The 19,820-nt window shown below is 44.2% G+C and overlaps 1 protein-coding gene across 2 annotated transcripts in view; it reads left to right on the top strand.

Annotated features, from left to right (window-relative positions):
• The window catches only part of GCK (glucokinase), a 28,435-nt gene extending 12,327 nt beyond the window's left edge, over positions 1 to 16,108 (top strand). The window contains exons 6-10 of one of the 2 annotated variants that reach the window (XM_054998506.1): positions 1,502 to 1,601; positions 3,711 to 3,894; positions 4,626 to 4,781; positions 7,594 to 7,827; positions 12,492 to 16,108. In XM_054998506.1, coding sequence (XP_054854481.1) covers positions 1,502 to 1,601; positions 3,711 to 3,894; positions 4,626 to 4,781; positions 7,594 to 7,827; positions 12,492 to 12,636 — 819 coding nt within the window. In that variant the 3' untranslated portion in view covers positions 12,637 to 16,108. Of the gene's footprint in view, positions 1 to 1,501; positions 1,602 to 3,710; positions 3,895 to 4,625; positions 4,782 to 7,593; positions 7,828 to 12,491 lie in introns of those variants that run through there. The other variant, XM_054998507.1, reaches the window with a different exon arrangement.
• The last annotated feature ends 3,712 nt before the right edge of the window (positions 16,109 to 19,820 follow it).

Here is a 19,820-nt window from a genome sequence, read left to right as displayed (position 1 = left end):
CTGTGGAATTGTCAAGCAGCTCAAAGGCCTCAGTAGAAAATTGTTACATAGGCTAAGAAAAAGAGTTTGAGTAGAAAAGTCTTTGCCTTCAGATCCCCAGGCAGAGCTAAATAAAGGCCATGGCTGAGTGGCAGAGCATCTTCTTTACATGCAGAAGGTCTCAGTTCAGTCCCGGGCATCTCCAGTTAAAAGGATCTGGTAGTCAGTGATGCCAAAGACCTCACCTTGAGACCCTAGCAAGCTCCTGCCGGTCAGAGTCAATAACAATGACCTTTATAGATCAATGATATAAGGCACCTTCATGTATGTACAGATCTGCCCCAAGAGAGGAGAACTGTCTTCAGCCAGTTTGGTGTAGTGGTTAAGAGTGTGGGACTGTAATCTGGAGAACCGGGTTTGATTCCCCACTCCTCCACTTGAAGCCAGCTGGGTGACCTTGGGCTAGTCACAGCTCTCTGGAGCTGTCTCAGCCCCACCCACCTCACAGGGTGTTTTGCTGTGGGGATAATAATGACATACTTTGTAAACCACTCTGAGTGGGCATTAAGTTGTCCTGAAGGGCGGTATATAAATCGAATGTTGTAGTTGTTGTTGTTATCCATACCTAAGTTAGTTCTGACTTACATATGGAGATAATCTAGAAACGCTTTTGGAGTCTTATTGTACCCTTCACTTCCATCTTTGCCTCTCTGTTCTGTATGGTGTTTGGTGGAAAGGCCATCCTTAAAAGTCCATTGAAAGATAATGGAGAAGAAGCAACCCTCACTTTGTGTGAGGACAGGCAGGAAACAGCCAAAGAAGACAGCTCCCTATTTTCTAGCCATGGTTATTTGCTCTTCATTTCTTGTGTGTCCTGCAGAAACCTGCCTTGTACTGAGCTAGATTCCCTGATCCAACAACCCTGGTCTACCTTGTATGCCAAAGACTCTGCAAAAATCCTAGGCAAGGGTCTCTCCCAGCTCTGCTACTGGAGGTTCTTCTATATGCAGATGCCAAATTTATTTATTGTCTTTTATTTGTTGAATGTTTTACTTTTGCTTTTCAGCTAAAAATTAGCTCACAAAGCACATCACAGATCTTTAAAAGATAGTTATAAATGCTCAAGAGGTGCTCAAGAAAGCAATGAAGCCTGGGTCCAGGCACTGGGAAAGGTCATCTGGCTGTTGCCTCTTCTCCCTCTGGTTTTAGCAATGGCAGGTGGTAACCGAGAGCTTTCACCTGGAGTTGCATCCAGGCATGATGGAGGGGTGCTTGCTTTTTGCTTCCTCTTGTTCCTCTGTTGGTAAGAGGGCCTCTCAGTTACATTACGTATGGACCCTATGCATACAAGCATCTGCTAGTTCACCAAGTTACAGCCTCTCCCCAACAATCTCGAGCACCATCTCCAATTTATACACCCCCAAGAGTATTTGGCTATAATATTCTGTATTGTGTGTTCTCCTTATGCTCTTCCCTTTATTGGAACCTTTGGGATTGTAAAGCCTCTTTCCACCCTATTCAGGACTTTGAGATGGACGTGGTAGCAATGGTCAATGACACAGTGGCAACCATGGTGTCCTGCTATTATGAAGATCATCAATGTGAAGTGGGCATGATCGTAGGTAAGGCTCTAATCTTACACACTTTGGAAGCCGCTCCTGCTGTAAACTTGATTGCCAATCCTTGTTTATCAATATCGGGAATAATGTGGCATTATTAGATTATCTCTGAGAGTGATATTATCTGACTGCCTAGAGCGGAAAAAGATTAGCTGCCCAGTGCTAGTGTCGTTCAAAAGAGAATTCTTGCTGATTCATACTGGATGCTGGTTAATAGAGTCTTGGAGTCAGCGTGAACTGAATGAGGCTCTTGGCGTTCTAGTTCAGAGCAACACAAATTGAGGGGTTTTTTTGTAAGGGGAACAGGTGGGGAGGAGCTGTGCTGATAGGCATCCAGAATAAGGGTTGATACTGTTGTTTATCTGAGGAAGAGTAATATTGTGTGTGATACTATGGTAGCAGGTTGCGAGGGAAGATTAAAAACAAAAACGAAAAAACCAGTCAAGTGCTTAATGTGGTCAGAGTGTTACCTAGAGTTCTGGGAAGAGATTCGTATAGCTACTGACATTCTCAAACACTGCCCTTATCAACACAAGCTGCTGTGCTTTCATTATGCACAATACTGATTCCTACCATTAGAAGATTTTAAAAATAGATAGAAATATGCTGTAGGCATAAATGGCTTTGCTTTTGGTTGATTAATTACCAGGTAAGGCACAATGGATTTGTACACAAAGAGGAGACATTTTTAAGCTAGTCCCTTCAGCAGGGTCTCCATAAAATGTACAATATCATCTTAAGCATTTTTTCTCACATTAACAACATTTACATGATGCAGTACAAATGATATGCATGAAGTTTAAATGCACATTTAATGCCACATGTGGAAAGGATCTTTCCATACTTTTTATTATTCAGAGATGTCCAAAATGTTGCAAGCCCTATCTCCACATGGGGATGGATCAGTTCTGCATCAGTCGAGGGGATGGTGGTGGAGAAGTTTGCCGATTTCCCCCCTCTGTGGTAGACTTCTTTTTCCTCTCCTCGAGCTGTTACTGGGTGTCTTCTGGGGGTATATCGGCTGCAGCAAGAAGGAGGAGGGGGAGAATTTGTGCTCTACTGACAGAAATCCCTTCTTTCAGTGGAGATATTCATCAGGACCCAAGTCAAAACCTGCACAGTATCTGTTTATGAAGCTAGTATTAAATGTGGATTGTTTCGGGTGTTTGTCTGTAGTAGTAGAACAAAATGCAAACCCATTAGCACAAACACAATTCTCCACGGTCAAAGGCAGAGGCCCTTTAGACTTGTTTATAAGGGCTGATGGACCGTCATTCTAATTGTATCTCACAAAATGAGCTTTGACTCACAAATCTTATACCCTGGAAAATTCTCTTGGTCTTTAAGGTGCTGCTGGACTCCAGTTTTGCTCTATTTACTCTATGGAGTAAATCATGCCACATCTCTTGACTTGTGCAATGACAGTCAATGAAACAGCACATGACAGAAGGAGGACAAAATGATGATGGACAGTCTATCTTGATAACCTGGGTTAGACCGCTCAGATCTGTTCTGCTAACAGTGGTACTCCTTGCTCCAGAACAAGGTTGCAAGAAGCACTTCTGCCTTGCACCAGAAGGAAGTGCCACAGTTAGCAGAACTGAACATATTCATGGGATCCAACTCATTGACCTTAAAGCTTGGCGGCTGAAAACAGGTGCGGCCCAAATGCCCAGAGAATGGAAAGAACTGACTTTCAACAGTGTCCCAAGGGTTGTGGATAATGCAGCTCCGTGTCATGATGTCATGCCATTTTTCTGTCTCATTGGGTATCTTGATCACAGGGAGCTCAAGAGGTGGTAGAAAAGAAATCACTCTAGAAAAGACAGAGTTCCATTTCTTGCCAGATACAAAAATGGGACACATTTTAGCTAGACTGGCTTAAAGAAGGGGTAGGGTTTTGTAACTTGGCATTCATCTGCTAACGATGGTGTGAATCCATTGGTCATATCCATTGTATTCCAAATTGCACTGGCTGGATAGGCTGAGTTTGAACTACTTTCGTGTGTTGCTTAAAGCCCATAGGGTTTTCTAGGTTTGCTAGAAGTTCACTGTCTAGCAGAGGAGCAATGACTGAATATGGCGAATCGCTCTGTGTTTCCTCCCTACCAGGCACCGGTTGTAATGCTTGCTACATGGAAGAGTTGCAGAATGTAGAGCTGGTGGAAGGGGACGAGGGCCGGATGTGCGTAAACACGGAATGGGGAGCTTTTGGAGCATCTGGAGAGCTGGATGAGTTCCTTTTGGAATATGATCGAGTGGTGGACGAGACCTCCCTTAACCCCGGTCAGCAGCTGTAAGGAATACAACAGAATAAAGTTAACATCACTGCTTATTGCTTTTTCCTGGGCTTCTCCCTGTTGACCAAAGAGACGGCAGGAGGACACTTCAGGATACTCCCATCCTCAGCCAGGCATGAATCTTCTTAAGATAGGGCAGTTCCCTCGGAGAGGACCCATCTTGATTAGTGCTAATGCTGAGAACAAGCATGGTGGTCAATTGACACGCCTTGCAAACCCTGGAAAATCTCTAGGGCTGAGAGCATGAATGGAATCCAGGGCTGAGATCTGCATTTCATTTCATCTCTTCTGTCCCAGAGATAATGACTTACTCAGCACCAAGATCTGAGCAAAATTGGCTCAGAGGAACATGCTTCCTAGATGTGAAATGCTCTGTAGTGTAATCAGCTAATACTCTCCTGTACACATTGGCTGCTGAGAAAATGTGCAAAGTCCAGCAAAAGAGGGAGGGTGGTTGGTTGTTTTTCCCCCTGCAGCTCAGATCAAATAGCCTCTGTTGTCCAGCAATCAATCTTGATTTGTGAGACTGTTGGTAAAACAGCTCACGATGATTCCAGCAAGCAAACTCTGCCCCTGACAGAACACGCACACAATGAAATCAAATATACTTTTTATATGTTCCTATTGAGTTTCACGTGTACATAGATATACACTTTGCATGCACATTTCTTTGTAATACTAAAAACTAATTCCTACCTTCTCACGCCCACCCTACCCCTCTTCTTAGGTATGAGAAGATCATAGGTGGGAAGTACATGGGAGAGATTGTGCGGTTAGTGCTGCTAAAACTGGTCAATGAAAATTTGCTCTTCAATGGAGAAACTTCAGAGAAGCTCAAAACCAGAGGATCCTTTGAAACTCGTTTTATCTCACAGATTGAAAGGTAATGCATTTCTTTAAGGATCTATATACCTCTTTCCCCTCGTTCCGTTTCTGCCTTGTCCTCTTAGCCACTTCCTGCCCCCAGCTCTTCCCTGATGTACCAGAAGTCAAACCTCTGGAGCATTTTGACTTTGCTATTATTAGATGTCCTGTTTAGGGAATCCAAAGTTCCTTATCTTATGCTCTTGTCATTTAGGCTGTTGTGGTGTAGTGGTAAGTGCAGCAGTGAAGAGATCTGGGTTCAGATCCCCACCCAGCCATGAAGCTCACTCTGTGGCTTTGGGCCAGTCCTCTCTCTATATATATCTTTGAGCCTAATCCTGTTGTAAGGGCAGAGGGCAGAATCATGTACATGGCTGCCCTGAATGCTGTAGAGGAAGGGGGGGGAATGTAACAGGTAAGCCAAAGGAGGCAGTCTCTCAATTGTGCAATGTGGTATGTCTGTACAAATGAATTTGTAACCAATATGGCTCTGTTGTAGGGGACTAGGAATCACTAACAGGATTCTCAGCAAACTCACTTGGCATCTTCTCCGGAGGGAAGCCATGAGAGTTCCTCATAACCAGTTGATCATTGCAGTCATTGGACATAGAGATGCAGCCTGCATACCTCAAGACCATTTAATTGGTATTAATGTCTCTGCCCAGCAAGAGAGTTTGAATGAGAATTTTTTAGGCATTGGCAGCAGTAGGTGAAGGACTGTTAACGTTGTGAGTCCATCCCTTACTGTTCCATGTGTTCCAGTCAATGTAAGCTTTGTGGATGAGTCTGTTCTTTGGAATGATGCTGTCAATCATGTTGCTGAAGTTTCCTTTGAAGTTTTATGCAAGTCAGCATTCATCTAGAAGAGCTGGGCTTTTTTTCTGGGAAAAAAGGTGGTGGAACTCAGGACCGCACAATGACATCACTTTGGGTCAGCTGGAACAAGGGGGGAGTTTTTTAAAGTTTAAATCTCCCTCAGCGAAAATGGTCACATGGCCGGTGGCCCCGCCCCCTGATCTCTGCCAGGCGTGGAGGGCAATCTAAACTCCCTTCTGTCTGGAGATCAGGGGGCGGGGCCACCGGCCATGTGACCATTTTCAAGAGGTGCCGGAACTCTGTTCCACCGTGTTCCGGCTGAAAAAAACTCCCGTAGAAGAGTATTTTGATTTGATTAGCCATTTGGGAAAGAGTGAGGTGTAAAAATCTGGATGGACCAGATGAAGGCACTCACGGTCACAGACCATTAATTACCTATCTGGATAACAATTTATTACCTATCTCGGTCTGTATGATGTACCCATTGTTGTGCCTGGGCTTTCTTCTCAATTTTGCACAAATAGGTACAGCAATAATTATGTAAGGGAAAAGCAGCAATGAAAAAAAATCAATATTCTCAGTGTAATCTGTCACCTTTGAGCCACTAATACACAGCCAGCGAGAATTAGCTAGGGTGCCTGCAGAGAAAAAGCAACTGGTTTGTACCAGCCTAGACAATGAACAGCTGTAACTATGGAATTTTCCCCTTGGAGCACTTGTGTGCAGTCTGTAGACACATACCAGCATGCTGGGAATCTCAATTTTGTACTTGAAGGAAAGAACAATTCTAGTTCTTCTGGTTGCTGAGACAGCTGGGACAACAAAAGGAAAGCCGGACCTTAACAAGTGGGAAATGATGCCTCAAATAACAGACTCTGAGTCTCTCTACATGTTACTAAGTACCTAGGGACACTCAAGTGCAGGATTGTATGTTTAGTCCTCAATTCACGTGCAAGCTGTTCTTGCTCAGTGCATGGAAATACTGCTTTCACAGGAGCTCCCTTTGTGTGGTGGCATCTGCAAGTAATTCCGGAGGGCAAAGCACCAATTCTGCTCTGTTTTTGCTGTGAGAACAAGTACTGTAGGCTCCTTTGAATTGCCAATTTGCATTTTTCTGAGTTGTGAGAAAATGTCAAGATCTGCATTTCAATGAATGGCTGTAGGAGAAACTGGGACACTTTTAGCAGTTGAGGAGGCACTGACATGAAACATGTTAATGTACTCACAGGGAGCAATTTGAAGTGTGACTTGCGAGCGAGTGCTTGGAAAGTTGGAAGGGGAACACGTGAAATGAGGTTCACTTGAGCATCCCTAGGTACTTAGTAACATGTGGAGAGACTCTCTGTCTCAAAAGCATGCCTGGGTTATGGTGGCCACATAGAAAAAACATAGTTGATATTCATGAACAATAATGAAGTTCATGAAAAATGGCTCATTGCATGTATGAGTGGGCTTTCTTTGCCCCATATATGGGTAAAGAAAAGGGTTGCCATCCTCCAGGCGGTGGCTGGAGAGCTCTCAGAATTACTGCTGATCTCCAGGCCACAGAGATCAGTTCTACTGGCTGCTACGGAAGGTAGACTCTATGGTATTATACACTGCTAAGGTCCCTTGCCTCCCAAACTCTGCTATTCCCAGGCTCCACCTATCCCCAAATCCCCAGGAATGTTCCAATTTGGAGCTGGTGATTCTGTCAAAGAAAAAAACCTGTGGTCATATGATAAAAACTGGCCAATACACGTGGTGAATTGCTGCATATAAACATGGTAACCAGCACCATGTTGAGCCATTTAAAGGCACTCCATCATGGCTGCCGTAACATGGGCAGACAATTTCCAGTCTCCTGTCACAGATCACATCAGCGTCTGCTCCATATAAGCCATGTTTTTTGCAAATGTTATGTAACATTCTTTTAACATAACTGTGATGAATTTTCCAGTGAGGCATAGGCTGATAATCAAGTCAGCCACCATCACCATAACATGGTTGAGAATACTTAAACGTGTTGTTTCCAGTGACCCTGGAGATCGCAAGCAGATCTACAACATCCTGACTTCCTTTGGGCTGAGGTCTTCAGTAACGGACTGTGACATTGTTCGTATGGTGTGCGAGAGCGTTTCCACACGGGCCGCGAAGATGTGTTCAGCTGGACTGGCTGGTGTCATTAATCGTATGAGGAAGAGTAGGAGTGAGGAGACATTGAAGATCACAGTGGGTGTTGATGGCTCTGTCTACAAGCTCCACCCCAGGTGAGGCCTCCATAATACCCTTGGTATCGAGTGAGTGGAGAATGGTTCATCAATCATTTAACTACTAAGAGCTTTAAACATCTCGAAGGGAAATCTCGTAACAGTTGTGGAGGGTTTTTTGTTTGTTTATTATTTGGGGCAGGGCTTTTTTCTGGGAAAAGAGGTGGTGGAACTCAGTGATGGAACTCAGGGCCACACAATGATGTCACTTTGGGTCAGTTGGAACAAGGGGGGAGTTTTTAAAAGTTTAAATCACCCTTGGCGAAAATGGTCACATTGGCCAGTAGCCCATCCCCTGATCTCCAGACAGAGGGAAATTTAGATTGCCCTCTGTGCCGCTGCGCAGAGGGCAATCTAAACTCCCCTGCTGGATAATTTAGGGACAGTTCCAATTTTACAAGAAGGTATTCTCCGTAGTAAAGAAGACTGGCCGTTTCCATACTACCTTAAAAAAGCAGCAGGCTCCCGAAACGCTGGCTGCTTCCTCACGCAATGTTTTCTTTAAAACTGATGCAGGGCGTTTTTTCAGCTCATATCTCCCGAAGAAGCCACCAGTGTCCAGGAGCCTGCCACTATTTTAAGGTAGTATGGAAATGGCCACTGTAGTAAGACAGTAGTAAGAGTGTGGCTCAGTACAGACAGCGCCTGAAACAATGGTTTAATTAAATAACTAGGGTTAGTGTGGTTGTCTGAATATTGGTCATTCCACTAACTATGAAGAGCAAGATCTGAGACCAGTAGTAGCTTAAAGACCCAAAAGGTTTCCAGGTACAAGCTTTAGAGAGTCAAAGCTCCCTTCGTCAGTTACTAACTATGGTTATTTAGACCAAAACTGTGTGTGATCTCAACGGCGGCTGGCAGCGGAACACCAGCTGCAAGTTGCCTGTGAGAACTCGATGCTGAGGATTCAGATCAGGGAGAGGAGGGGCTCCAACCTTTCCCCTGTGCCATTTTCCTCACCCCAAACCTTCCAAGGGGCCCAGTGAGGGTTCAGATCATGAAAGCATACAGTGCACATGCAGCCCCCTGGGGTCATTTGGGGCTGGGAAACAGGTAAAGGCTGGAGTTCCACCTCCACCCCACAGCATGGTCCTAATCCCAATCACACTCCATGGCACTTAAGAATTCCCATAGGGTAGTTGCAGCTGTCACATGTCTGCAAGAGCCGGTGGCAATGCTGTGCTGAATGTAATGCTTCGTTTGGGCCCTACGAGCTGTCAAGACAGGACCTAAAACTATGGTTTGAAGCGGTATCCCATTTTCACAATCTTTACACAATCCATGTCAAGTGCTGTAGGGTTTTCAAGGCAAGAGACAAGCAGAGGTGGTTTGCCAGTGCCTGCTTCTGCGTAGCGGCTCTAGTCTGGACTTCCTTGGGGGTCTCCCATCCAAGTCTTAACCAGGGTCGACCCTGCTTAGCTCTTTTGAGATCTGACAAGGTTGGGCTAGCCTCAGCCATCCTAGGCATTGTTTAAACAACAACAATGCCATGGTTTCCCATTATGTCTGAACTGAGGCCATTCACTTAGAGATCTTAGCTGTTGCAAGGGTTGTGATCGTCATCATTTGAAAGATGCAACAAAGATCACATGATTGTTGCCACTCTGGCCTGTACACTCCCTCCCACAGGTTACGTTCCTCCCATGAATTTAACTATAGGGACAAATCCAACCATGATCCTACCATAACATTTATTTATTGAATACATTTTTATCCTTCCTTTCCTCCAGGAAGGTCAGCTCTGCACACATTGCTCTCCCCCCTTCCATTTTATTGTTACAACAACCCTATGAGGTAGGTTAGGCTGAAAGAGAAAGAGAGCCCAGCCCAGGGTCTTTTAGCATCCTTCCTGGCAGGGTGGAAATATAAACATAGTTCTGCCAGATAACACTTTACCCACTGCACCGTGCTAGATCTCACATGTTAACCTAAGACAAAATTAAACATAAACACACAAATATCTGTTAAACTCTGATGATTTTTCTAAGCACAACATAGCTTTTGAGATTTTCAGCAATGAGGATGGGAAGAGGAGAGGAAGAGTGAGTTAGATTCTTCCCCTGCCCTCTGTATTTTCACTGCAGTCACCTCCCCAGCTGCTTTCCTTCCAAGGGGTTCCAGATATGTGTACCTTTGCAAACTGCGTCCAGAACCCTGTGGAGGTAAAAGCATCTGGAGGGAGGGAGTTGCGGAAAAGTGGCAAGGTTAATCTTGCTTGTGTTTGCATGCAACATTTAGGTTGGCCTTTTCCCAAGCAGTTTAAAGGGATTGCTGGAGAGAGCAGGAGAGCAGGAGGGATTTGCTGGTGTTTATCTTGAGCTTTGCCAAATAGGATCATCTTTCATTCATCAGCATCGTGCTGTGCTAAAAGCAAAGTTCATGCTGCTATACAGGAGATGACGGACAATAGCAGGAAGAGGAAACTCCCTGAGTCTGTGCTTGATGCCTGCGGTAAAGTGAAAGCAGCCACTCCATAAAGTGGGTTCTTGGACGCTGCTCAGGACACGTCCACATGGCAACTGTCCACCCTGTTGGTAGAATGCTATGTAGAATGATACCAGAAGAAACATGGGGAAAGTTGCTTAAAGAATGAGTATGATCCAACCAGATTTAGTCACATAATTAAAAAAAAAACTTTTAAAAAGTTTGGCTGCAGAACGTCTCAGGTTCAGTCCTCAGTATCTCTGGTTAAAAGCATCAGGCAATCGGTTTATGTAAAAGACCTGAGACCCTAGAGAACTGCTGCCAGTCAAAGCAGATAATACTCATCTTGATAGACCACGGGTCTGACAGCTTTGTGTGTGTGTCTATGTTACTAGAAGAGTATGTGATTTGCTTTGATCTGCAGAAAATATCATGGGTTTAAGGACAGCTGTACTTAACATTTTTTTTTATAATTGCTAGTTCTTAAACTTTTAAAACAGGATTCTTGTATTTTAGTCTTTTAAATTGTATGAGCCATCCCAAGTCTTGCTTCTTTGGCAGAAGAGACAGTTTTGTGTAGTGGTTAAGAGTGGTAGGACTCTAATCTGGAGAACCGAGTTTGATTCCTCACTTCTCCACTTGAAGGAAGCTGGGTGACCTTGGGTCAGTCACAGTGCTCACAGAGCTCTCAGCTCCACCCATCTCACAGGGTGATTGTTGTGAGGATAATAATAACATAGTTTGTAAACAGCTCTGAGTGGATGTGAAGTTGTCCTGAAGGGCGGTATATAAATCAACGATGATGATGATGATTACATGTTCAAAACAAATATAGATTAGTTACCATCGTTTGCTTTGGGTATCAAATTCTTATAATGATGTGGGAGGATATGTGATATTGGACTCTACATGGGCAGTGATAGAGTCAGATGGCCTCAGGGTGCTGGTTTGTCCAGTTGTGAGGGGTATCCTTCAGCTTGTCCAGTCTGAGGATGTGGACAGACACATTGCAGTAATCTAATTTAGATGTCACCAGGGCATGCACCCATCCACTCCAGTCATCTTCGGAGGCCCTGCTTCAGCTGCCCCCATCATCTGAGAGCAGACAGGTGGCAACCTGAGAAAGGGCCTTCTCAGTTGTGGTGCCAAAACTTTGGAACTCCCTCCCCAGAGAGAGCTGTCTGTCTTCCTCTATCGTTGTCTTCCACCAGGGGTGAAGACTTCTTTACAGTTACCCTCAGTAACTGTTATTGACCCTCCTCCGTGATGGTGTTGTTGTGTGTGATTGTCTGTATGTTTTTATTGAATTGTTTATTTTATATATACTTTATTTTAAATGTGATTTTAAAGTTTTGATGTTCGCTCACTGCCTTGGCAACCCTATTTGGGTAGAAAGGAAGCATAGAAATTATGCAGGTCCTGATTTGGATAGCCCAAGCAAGCCCATCAGATCTTGGAAGCTAAGATGGGTTGGCCTTAATTAGTCATTGGATGGGAGACCTCTGAAGAACACCGGGGTTGGTATGCAGAGGCAGACAATGGCAAACCTCCTCTAGTCTCTTACCTTGAAAACCCCAGGAGGGGGAGCCATAAATTGCGTATGGTTTGACAGCAGTGACCAACAATAAATGTGGTGTAGTGGTTAGAATGACAGACTAGGATCTGCGAGACTGAATCCCCACTCTGCCATGGAAGCTTGTTGGGTGGCCTTGGGCCAGTTTTGTGTAGTGGTTAAGAGCAGCAGGGCGCTAATCTAGATAACCGGATTTGATTCTCCACTCCTCTGCTTGAAGCCAGCTGGGTGACCTTGGGTCAGTCACAGCTCTCTTGGAGCTCTCTCAGCCTCGTCCACCTCACAGGGTGATTGTTGTGAGGATAACACATTTTGTAAACTGCACTGAGGGGGTGTTAAGTTGTCCTGATGGGCGATATATAAATCAAATGTTGTTATTCTCTCAGCATAATCTACCTCACAGAGCTGTTGTGAGGATACAGTGGAAGAGGAGAGACCCATGGTGTAAGCCATTTTGGGTCCCCATTGGGAGAACAGTGGAGTATAAATATCTACTGTATTTTCTGAGTCTGCTCCAAAATACGGAAGAATATCAGTAATTTACTCTTAAAAGTACACAAGCAAAGGAAATTACTGATGTGGGAGTAAGCTACTGTTGCTTGAAAATGATGGCACAAAATAGCAAATCCGCAGGCCTTTTCTTTTCTCCCCTTTTTCTTTTCTTCAGCTTCAAAGATCGGTTCCATGCAACCGTCAGACAACTTACACCTGGCTGTGACATCTCTTTCCTGCAGTCAGAGGAAGGCAGCGGGAGGGGAGCGGCTCTCATCTCTGCTGTTGCGTGTAAAATGGCCTGTATGATGGGCCAGTGAAGAATCGCTGGCAAAGGACCATTGAAAGGGAAGCCAATCCACTTGGACAGTGCCTCCGTCTGGTGTCAGGCTGAGAGGAGAAACAGCAGAGGGAAGGTTTCTCTCAGTGGGCGGGGGGAGATAGAGTGATACTGGGCTCCTCCAAAGCCCCCCTAACCTCTACCTGTAGACAACACAGCAACCAAGCCAATTGCAGCCTCTCCTTTCTGTTCTTAAAAATTTCTCCACTATTGCAAGGTCTGGAGTTTCCGAGTATGCAATAAACAATTTCACATAGTCTGAGTGTAGGGTGGGGTTGATGGCTGAGAAGGGAATGAACATGCCCCCCCTTTTTCTGGTATGCTCAAAAAGAAGGATTCTGAGCTAAACTATATCCAGTTGGCTCGATCAATTAGATGCTATTTCTCCCTCAACAAATCAGGTTCTGGGGGAATTCATATTTTGTGCCTATCAGTAATTGTTGGCAGAATGATCAGCTGTGGCAGGGAAGGACTCTGAGCAGACTTCCTTAATTTCCTTCTAGTTTCCAGGATTTTGATGTTTTCACCAGCTATTCCTTAAATTCTTTCGGTGAACGTAAGTCCACTCCAAACATCCTCTCAAGCAAAAGCTGATATGGTTCACCTCTGATAAATGCCAAACTCTCTAAATTTTGGTACCCCACACAAAACAAAGCTTACATCTTCGTTTACATATTGCCTCCTATTCAATTGGTCAATCAGGACAATCTATAGATTGTGTAAGAATCGATTCTCATTAGTAATATGGTCTCGGACTAGGGAGCAGGCAAAAAGCATGAAACTGTTAGCTAGAGCAGTAATCCCCAACATGCTGGCAGAGGGTACAACGGAGCCTGCCAATGTGTTTTGTGGCACCCACATTCTTCTTTCCCAAAGCAAAGAACCAGTCCTGGCTTATCTCCATCTCAGTGGAGCAGGTAATGCTTCAGAAGAGCTCAGGAGGCATAATCCGATTTGTCTATAGAGAGTACCCATTTGTAACAGATATCTCCCACATAGGAGGGCACTAATCATAGAACATCCCAATATTTTATGACTGGCCCAGCTCCCATGGCAGCCATTTTGTGGTTGGCTGCATGCCCCCCCTCCCCCAGCAGCAGTGTTCTCAAAGTTCCAAGTGTGTCCCCAGGCTCAACAAGGTTGGGGGTCCCTGACCTAGATCTGCTGGACATTCTTCACTCTTGCTTGATTCCACATCAGTTTTTTTAATGCTAGAAGATGGGAAATACACCACAGAGCTCCCTGAAGAAATCCAATTTCTGATCTCAGTCAGTAGACCTAAGAAGAGCCACCAAAGACTGGTCCATGTGTTAAACAGTGAGATAATGAAAAGGGGCCTCTTCACTGTGGCAAACAACTTCTCTGTGGTAAGGAGAATGGAGTGCATTTATCTTCCTAGGAGGCTCACACACATCTGGACTCTGGAGTGCTCTGTGGCCCCATCATTTCTCTGCATACAGATCACACAATAATAAATCACATGACCTGCATAACGCGTGAATGTGTCGCTGTTATTAGAGCCCCAAGTGGTGACTGAATCCTGCCATTTCGAGATGGGGTGTATACTGAGTGAATTTGGTTCTCCTGAGAAGGATATGTTGTCCTTAAAAGGCTGAGTGGAAGGTGATTTTGAGGATGCTCCGCACTGAGGCCTCGGAAAAGATGTCTCCTTTCTGATGTTGCATTTCTACAGGCTTTTCAGATAACATAGCTCAAAAATTATTACTTGTTTACTTTGGTTGATTCAAATGCCTTTCTGAAGACAGTGCTTCTGTTGCAGGGAAGCTGTATTTCCTAGCAGTTGTGCCATAATATTTTGCCGTTAGCGAGTGTATCCATTGCTATAGCAAGTGTCATGTGGAATGTGGTTGCCCAAGTGTCACTGGCACCTATTGGACAATGCCTGTGATATCATCAGTGAGGAGCAACACGACCCTTATGCCCTGTGATCTTTTATCATAGGCCTAATTTCTTGTTTATTATATTTTTGAATTTTTAGAAGCTGAGCATTCCTTCTGCTCTACCCCAATCAAGTGTGGAGGCTCTAAAAACTAATGGGAGCAACATTTAGTAAGTTTGCTTACACCCATGCCTAATTTACTTTTAATTTTTAAAAATTTTGTTTATTCCTTTGAAAGGTGTGTCACTGAAGTACTCGTTTTGAATTATTTAAAGAAAAAGACACAACAAGGCAAGGTTTGCCAACCTCCAGATGGGGGCTGGAGTTACAGAGGTCAGCCCCCCGGGAGAACACAGCAGCTTCAAAGGACAGACTCTACAGTAAGCCATCCAGTTTAGGAGAAATGGAAGTCCCTCCTCAGGTAATGCCCCCAAATTTCCCAAGCCAGAGTTGGCAAACCTAAACAAGGCAGTTCCCCTTGTAGCAAGGCTGTCTAGCATCCATTTATATCTGGACTGGCCCAATTGTGTTTGAATCAGGAACAACAGAAGACAAAAAAAGCAGTTGCAATGCAGTTATCATTGGACTAAATCATAAAGAATTTCCTTGGGCTACATATGCAGCAAAATAAGCTTGTAGACTGTTAGATGGTAGAATGCACTGTGCCATACTGCAAGGAGAAGATGCATGAATGTTCCCTCTTGTTTTAAACCCTCAGCAATTTTTTTTAAAAAACCCTAAGAAACTAGCACATTCAGGGAGAAAAGTTCTACCTGACCCTCTTCCTGCTCTGCTAGTTTTCTAGTTGCAGGGAGGTGGGTTTTTTTGAACATTGAATAGAAACAAACACACCCCATTACAGTTTGAAGTGATCGAGGCCACTTTGCCATCTCATGACTCTGCCAACTCATTCCCATTGCATTTTACTCTAGCTACAGTGGCGCACACTTGAGTTTAGAATAGATCCGTACAAGCATTGACCTTTTTCTGACATTGGATTTTGGCACTTCAACAGCATGTCACACAAGTGCACAGTACACATGATCCTCCAAATGTGCATGGTTGTCATTGTATGAATGAAGCAGCACGTGGCTTTTCCATGCATGTCCAGCTTCAGTATGCACAAGTGGAGATTTTTAGGGAACTCCTCTGCATGCCAAAAAAAGTCATGCTGTATCCTAGTCCAACAAAATGGTGACTGCAGGTATTTGGAGTACTTCTCATGTATACTCCTGTTACATGCAATTGAAATGCCAAAACTAAATATCTGAAAAAAGCTTAGGAAAGGGTCCCATACCTGTCTATTTCCCAGCAATGTGATGCATACGTAGCAAAATGGTGGAAGGTGACGTTTGCACACAAAAAAAGTGCACAGTTCTGTTTGTAAAATGTAACATCTGCCTCGTGACAAGTTTCATCTTTCAGAATCCTGATTTCAGGTCATAGTGTTATTTGACTGACATCCTTCCTACTGCAATAATGTCTTTTTTCTCCGTCTCCTGCCATCCTGCGGGATCATTTTGTATTAAAAAATATTAAGAATAAAAAAACTTTAAAAATATATTGTACAACTTTGCTGTGCCTTATTCTAAGCCAAGCCTTGCTACAGTTTTGAAGTATAACATGCTGCACCTACAGTGTAAGAAATAAATAAGGTTCGCCTAGATGCAAAGCAAAATATGTTGCTATAGAAACCGGTACACAAAATTAAGCAGTGGACAGAATGATGCAGAAGATAAAAACAAAGGTTGCCTCAACACAGCTGCAATTCCCCATTGTGCAGTCACTGCTGCTCTAAATGCAGAGGCATTCACACTGCAGCAATGGCGCACTCACACAGGAGGATGCTACATACTTTTCTCAATCATCTCCCCCATTATTCCCCCCCCTGTCACATGTCACTGCAAAGCTTTCTGCAAACTCCTAAAAAATCAGTAGTTCTTATATAGGTATGTCATTATAATGCTATAGTGAAGGCAGAGAAAGGGAAGCAGTGCGGGGATGACATCAGCAAAATGGCGCTGATGTGCATGAGGAATTTCAAGAATCTGTATCTTCCCATTCATATAGCATATAAAACCCACTTGGACTGCAATCTTTCAGGAAAGGTCGTACCAAAACAAATGAAACTCTAGAAAGTGGATGAATGGAGGACAATGTTGTGCGGATGCTTAACTCCCCCCCCCCCTCCCCAGCTGCAGTCTGACAGCCACCCTGGCTAATCAGAAGCCACTCTGCATTCATGGAGCTTGGGTACCATATGCGGGGCCAGGGCTATTTTTCAGGGGGAACGCGGTGGAACGGAGCTCCAGAATCTCTTGAAAATGGTTACATGGCTGGTGGCCCCACCCCCTGATTTCCCCTGATCACTGGAGCGGCACGGAGGGCAATCTAAACTCCCCTCTGTCTGGAGATCAGGGGGCGGGGCCACCAGTCATGTGACCATTTTCTCCGAGGGCAACCCTGAGTTCCACCACCTCTTTTCCCAGAAAAAAAGCCCTGTGTGGGGCGATTCTGTTTTAATCTTGCACTGTGCTGGCAGGCTAGTTCCCAAGATACACACTGGATTTGAATCCAAGTCTGGATTTGAATCTAAGTCTCCCCAGCTCAACAACTGAGCCACTTGGATTTGAATCCAAGTCTCTGCAGCCCAACAACTGAGCCACAACATGGCACTGGCTCTAAATTCACCCCTCATGTTTTGAAGGAGCTGCTTTGCAATAAAGAGAATCTGCTATAGGTAAACATACAATTTGTTTTGATGATTCCTGTTTAAATATTTGTTTTCTTCATATCTTGGATGGTATCCACAGCTGCTGCTTCCACCAATAAAAAGTCTTTGCATTAAAAAAGGAATAAAATCTTTATGGAGCAAGAGGCAGTAAAAGAGCTGGAAAAATACCCATGAATATAAATTGTAAGATCCAGTCTGTATCGTACTAACATATGCACATATAGACATTATTTGTTTATTTATTTATTTATTTATTTCAAGTTTCTATTCCGCCCTCCCCGTGAGCGGGATCAGGGCGGATAACAACATATTAAAATACAATAAAAAATTCATCTACATTAAAACATTAAAACAACAGTGTATTAACACACATTTAAAACAGGATGGGTTAGATACTATTTTTCCATTTCTGTTCTAATTCTGGGTGAGATCCAGCTCCTGTGTCTAATATTTGTAGGAAATGAAGAATTCGGATGAATGTAACTTCTCCTAACATCCTGCTGCCATAACAGGAAGAGTTACAGCAGCTAAAATGATCAATAGATTCTCCTTTGCAAACACACAAAAGCCTTGACCCACTATCAAATGGCAGCAACAAATGTCCTGTCATTTGCAAAGAACTGCATTTATTTGAAATTCAGTATTGTTGCTAAATGCATACAGCAAATCCCAGATTAATTCCACCCAGCCATATATTCTCTGTAGTGCAGACAGATCAGGCTTCAAAAAATATCACAGATATCCAAACTATGATGTGCATTCTCTGAAGTTCAATGGAACTGATGTTCAAAAGAAAAAGGATTCCATGGCCGATTCCACACCACCTAGTTTTAGCGCCAGTTTTTTGCTGCTGCAGCGCTACACATTCCTCTGTTCACACGTTTTTTTAAAAAAATCATAATGGTATCGCTACGGCGCCGCAGCAGACCACCACGATTTCATCGCGCTATGAGCTCATTACATCATCCAGCCCCTAAAGCATCACCAAGCCCCACCCCTCGTCTCCGAGGTTCCCCCCGCACTTAAAGAAAAAAAAAAGGAACAGGATGGTTTCACGAGGAGCCATGATGAGAAATCCAACAATCCTCCTACTACCAACAGAGAGAAAAATTCCGCTGATCTACTATTAAAAATCAGTTCAAATTTGCCCGCCTAAACGGGACCAATCACTGCAAACTGTCGATGGTGGGAGGATAATGAGCCAATCGCAGCCAATTAACGGGGTGTCGTTTCGATAGGACAGGATAGTATCTTGTCGATATACTGACCAATTGAAGATTTTTTTTAAAAAAAAAAAGGTCACAAGGCTTTTCACAGCCAAACCACACACCCCTCCCATTCATTGCGGGTTTTATTGAGGGGATGTGATCGTGGCATCGCGCAAGAGAAATGGGAGTCAGAAGGTGATGTGGACAGGCAGCTGGATATTGCGCCCTCACATGTGACGCAAACATTCCGAAAAAAACACGGGAGGTAAGGTGGTGTGGAATCGGCCCATATCTCTTCTATGTACTTATAATACGTCACAATGACAGATGTTTCCTTTCTGGTAACAGGGAAGCTGCCTAGCCAGAGGAAGAGGGATGGTGATCAAACATGCATGGTACTGGGGCCATAAGAAATAGGAGGAGGGTCACAACAACAGAATTAGGCACATCTAAGAGCCAAGCTACAAGTGACGCCTTACACAGGTTGGACACTTGTCAGCTTCCCTCAAGTTTTGATGGGAAATGTAGGCGTCCTGGTTTTACAGCTTGGCTCTCCATTACAGCTGCAAGACCAGGATGCCTACATTTCCCATCAAAACTTGAGGGAAGCTGACAAGTGTCCAACCTGTGTCAGGCGTCACTTGTAGCTTGGCTCTTAGAGTCTCTCTACATGAGACATCTTACATGGGGACGCTCAAGTGTAGGGAGACACAATCTTAGTCGGGAAGCATAGTTTAAAAAGACAGCTGGCGGAGATCGCTCCTCAGAGGGTTTGTTAATTTCATCTTCGCCTCTCTAGGGGCAGTCAATTTGAAATTATTTGAAACTGAAATGTCCCTAGCAATGCATGTGTAGCCACAGTGGGAGAACCAGTGTAAGATCTTTCGCATGAGCATCTCCGTGTAAGACGTCTTGTGTAGAGAAACTCTGGCAATTGACTTCACTCAGTCAATTGACTTGAAAGGAGCTCTGGGTGCCTAACTGCACAGAGGTACCAGACTGCTGGAATGTACCTTATTTCTATGAAATATGGTGCAGTACATTCCCAATTTCAGTAGGTATAGGCCGGGTTAGTGCAGAAACATCAACCAATGGCGGTTCTGATTCTGACAATACTTCTGTACAGAGAAGGATAAGACAAAGGTCAGTCTGGAATGGACAGTTCAAACTAGGGAAGGGAGCTTCCTCCATCGACAAAGCCTGGAATGCGGTCCTATCACCCAGGCCTTTCTCGCTCTTACAGTATCAAAAAGGACTGCCAATTTTGGCTCTCTCCCGCTGCCCTGTTCCTGATTTAGCTCACCAAGAGATAACATGAGGGA

This window comes from Eublepharis macularius, chromosome 14 (assembly GCF_028583425.1).
Source record: "Eublepharis macularius isolate TG4126 chromosome 14, MPM_Emac_v1.0, whole genome shotgun sequence".
NCBI lineage: Eukaryota > Metazoa > Chordata > Lepidosauria > Squamata > Eublepharidae > Eublepharis > Eublepharis macularius.
Note: the sequence above shows the minus strand (reverse complement) of the source record. Positions and strands in the feature narration are given on the sequence as shown.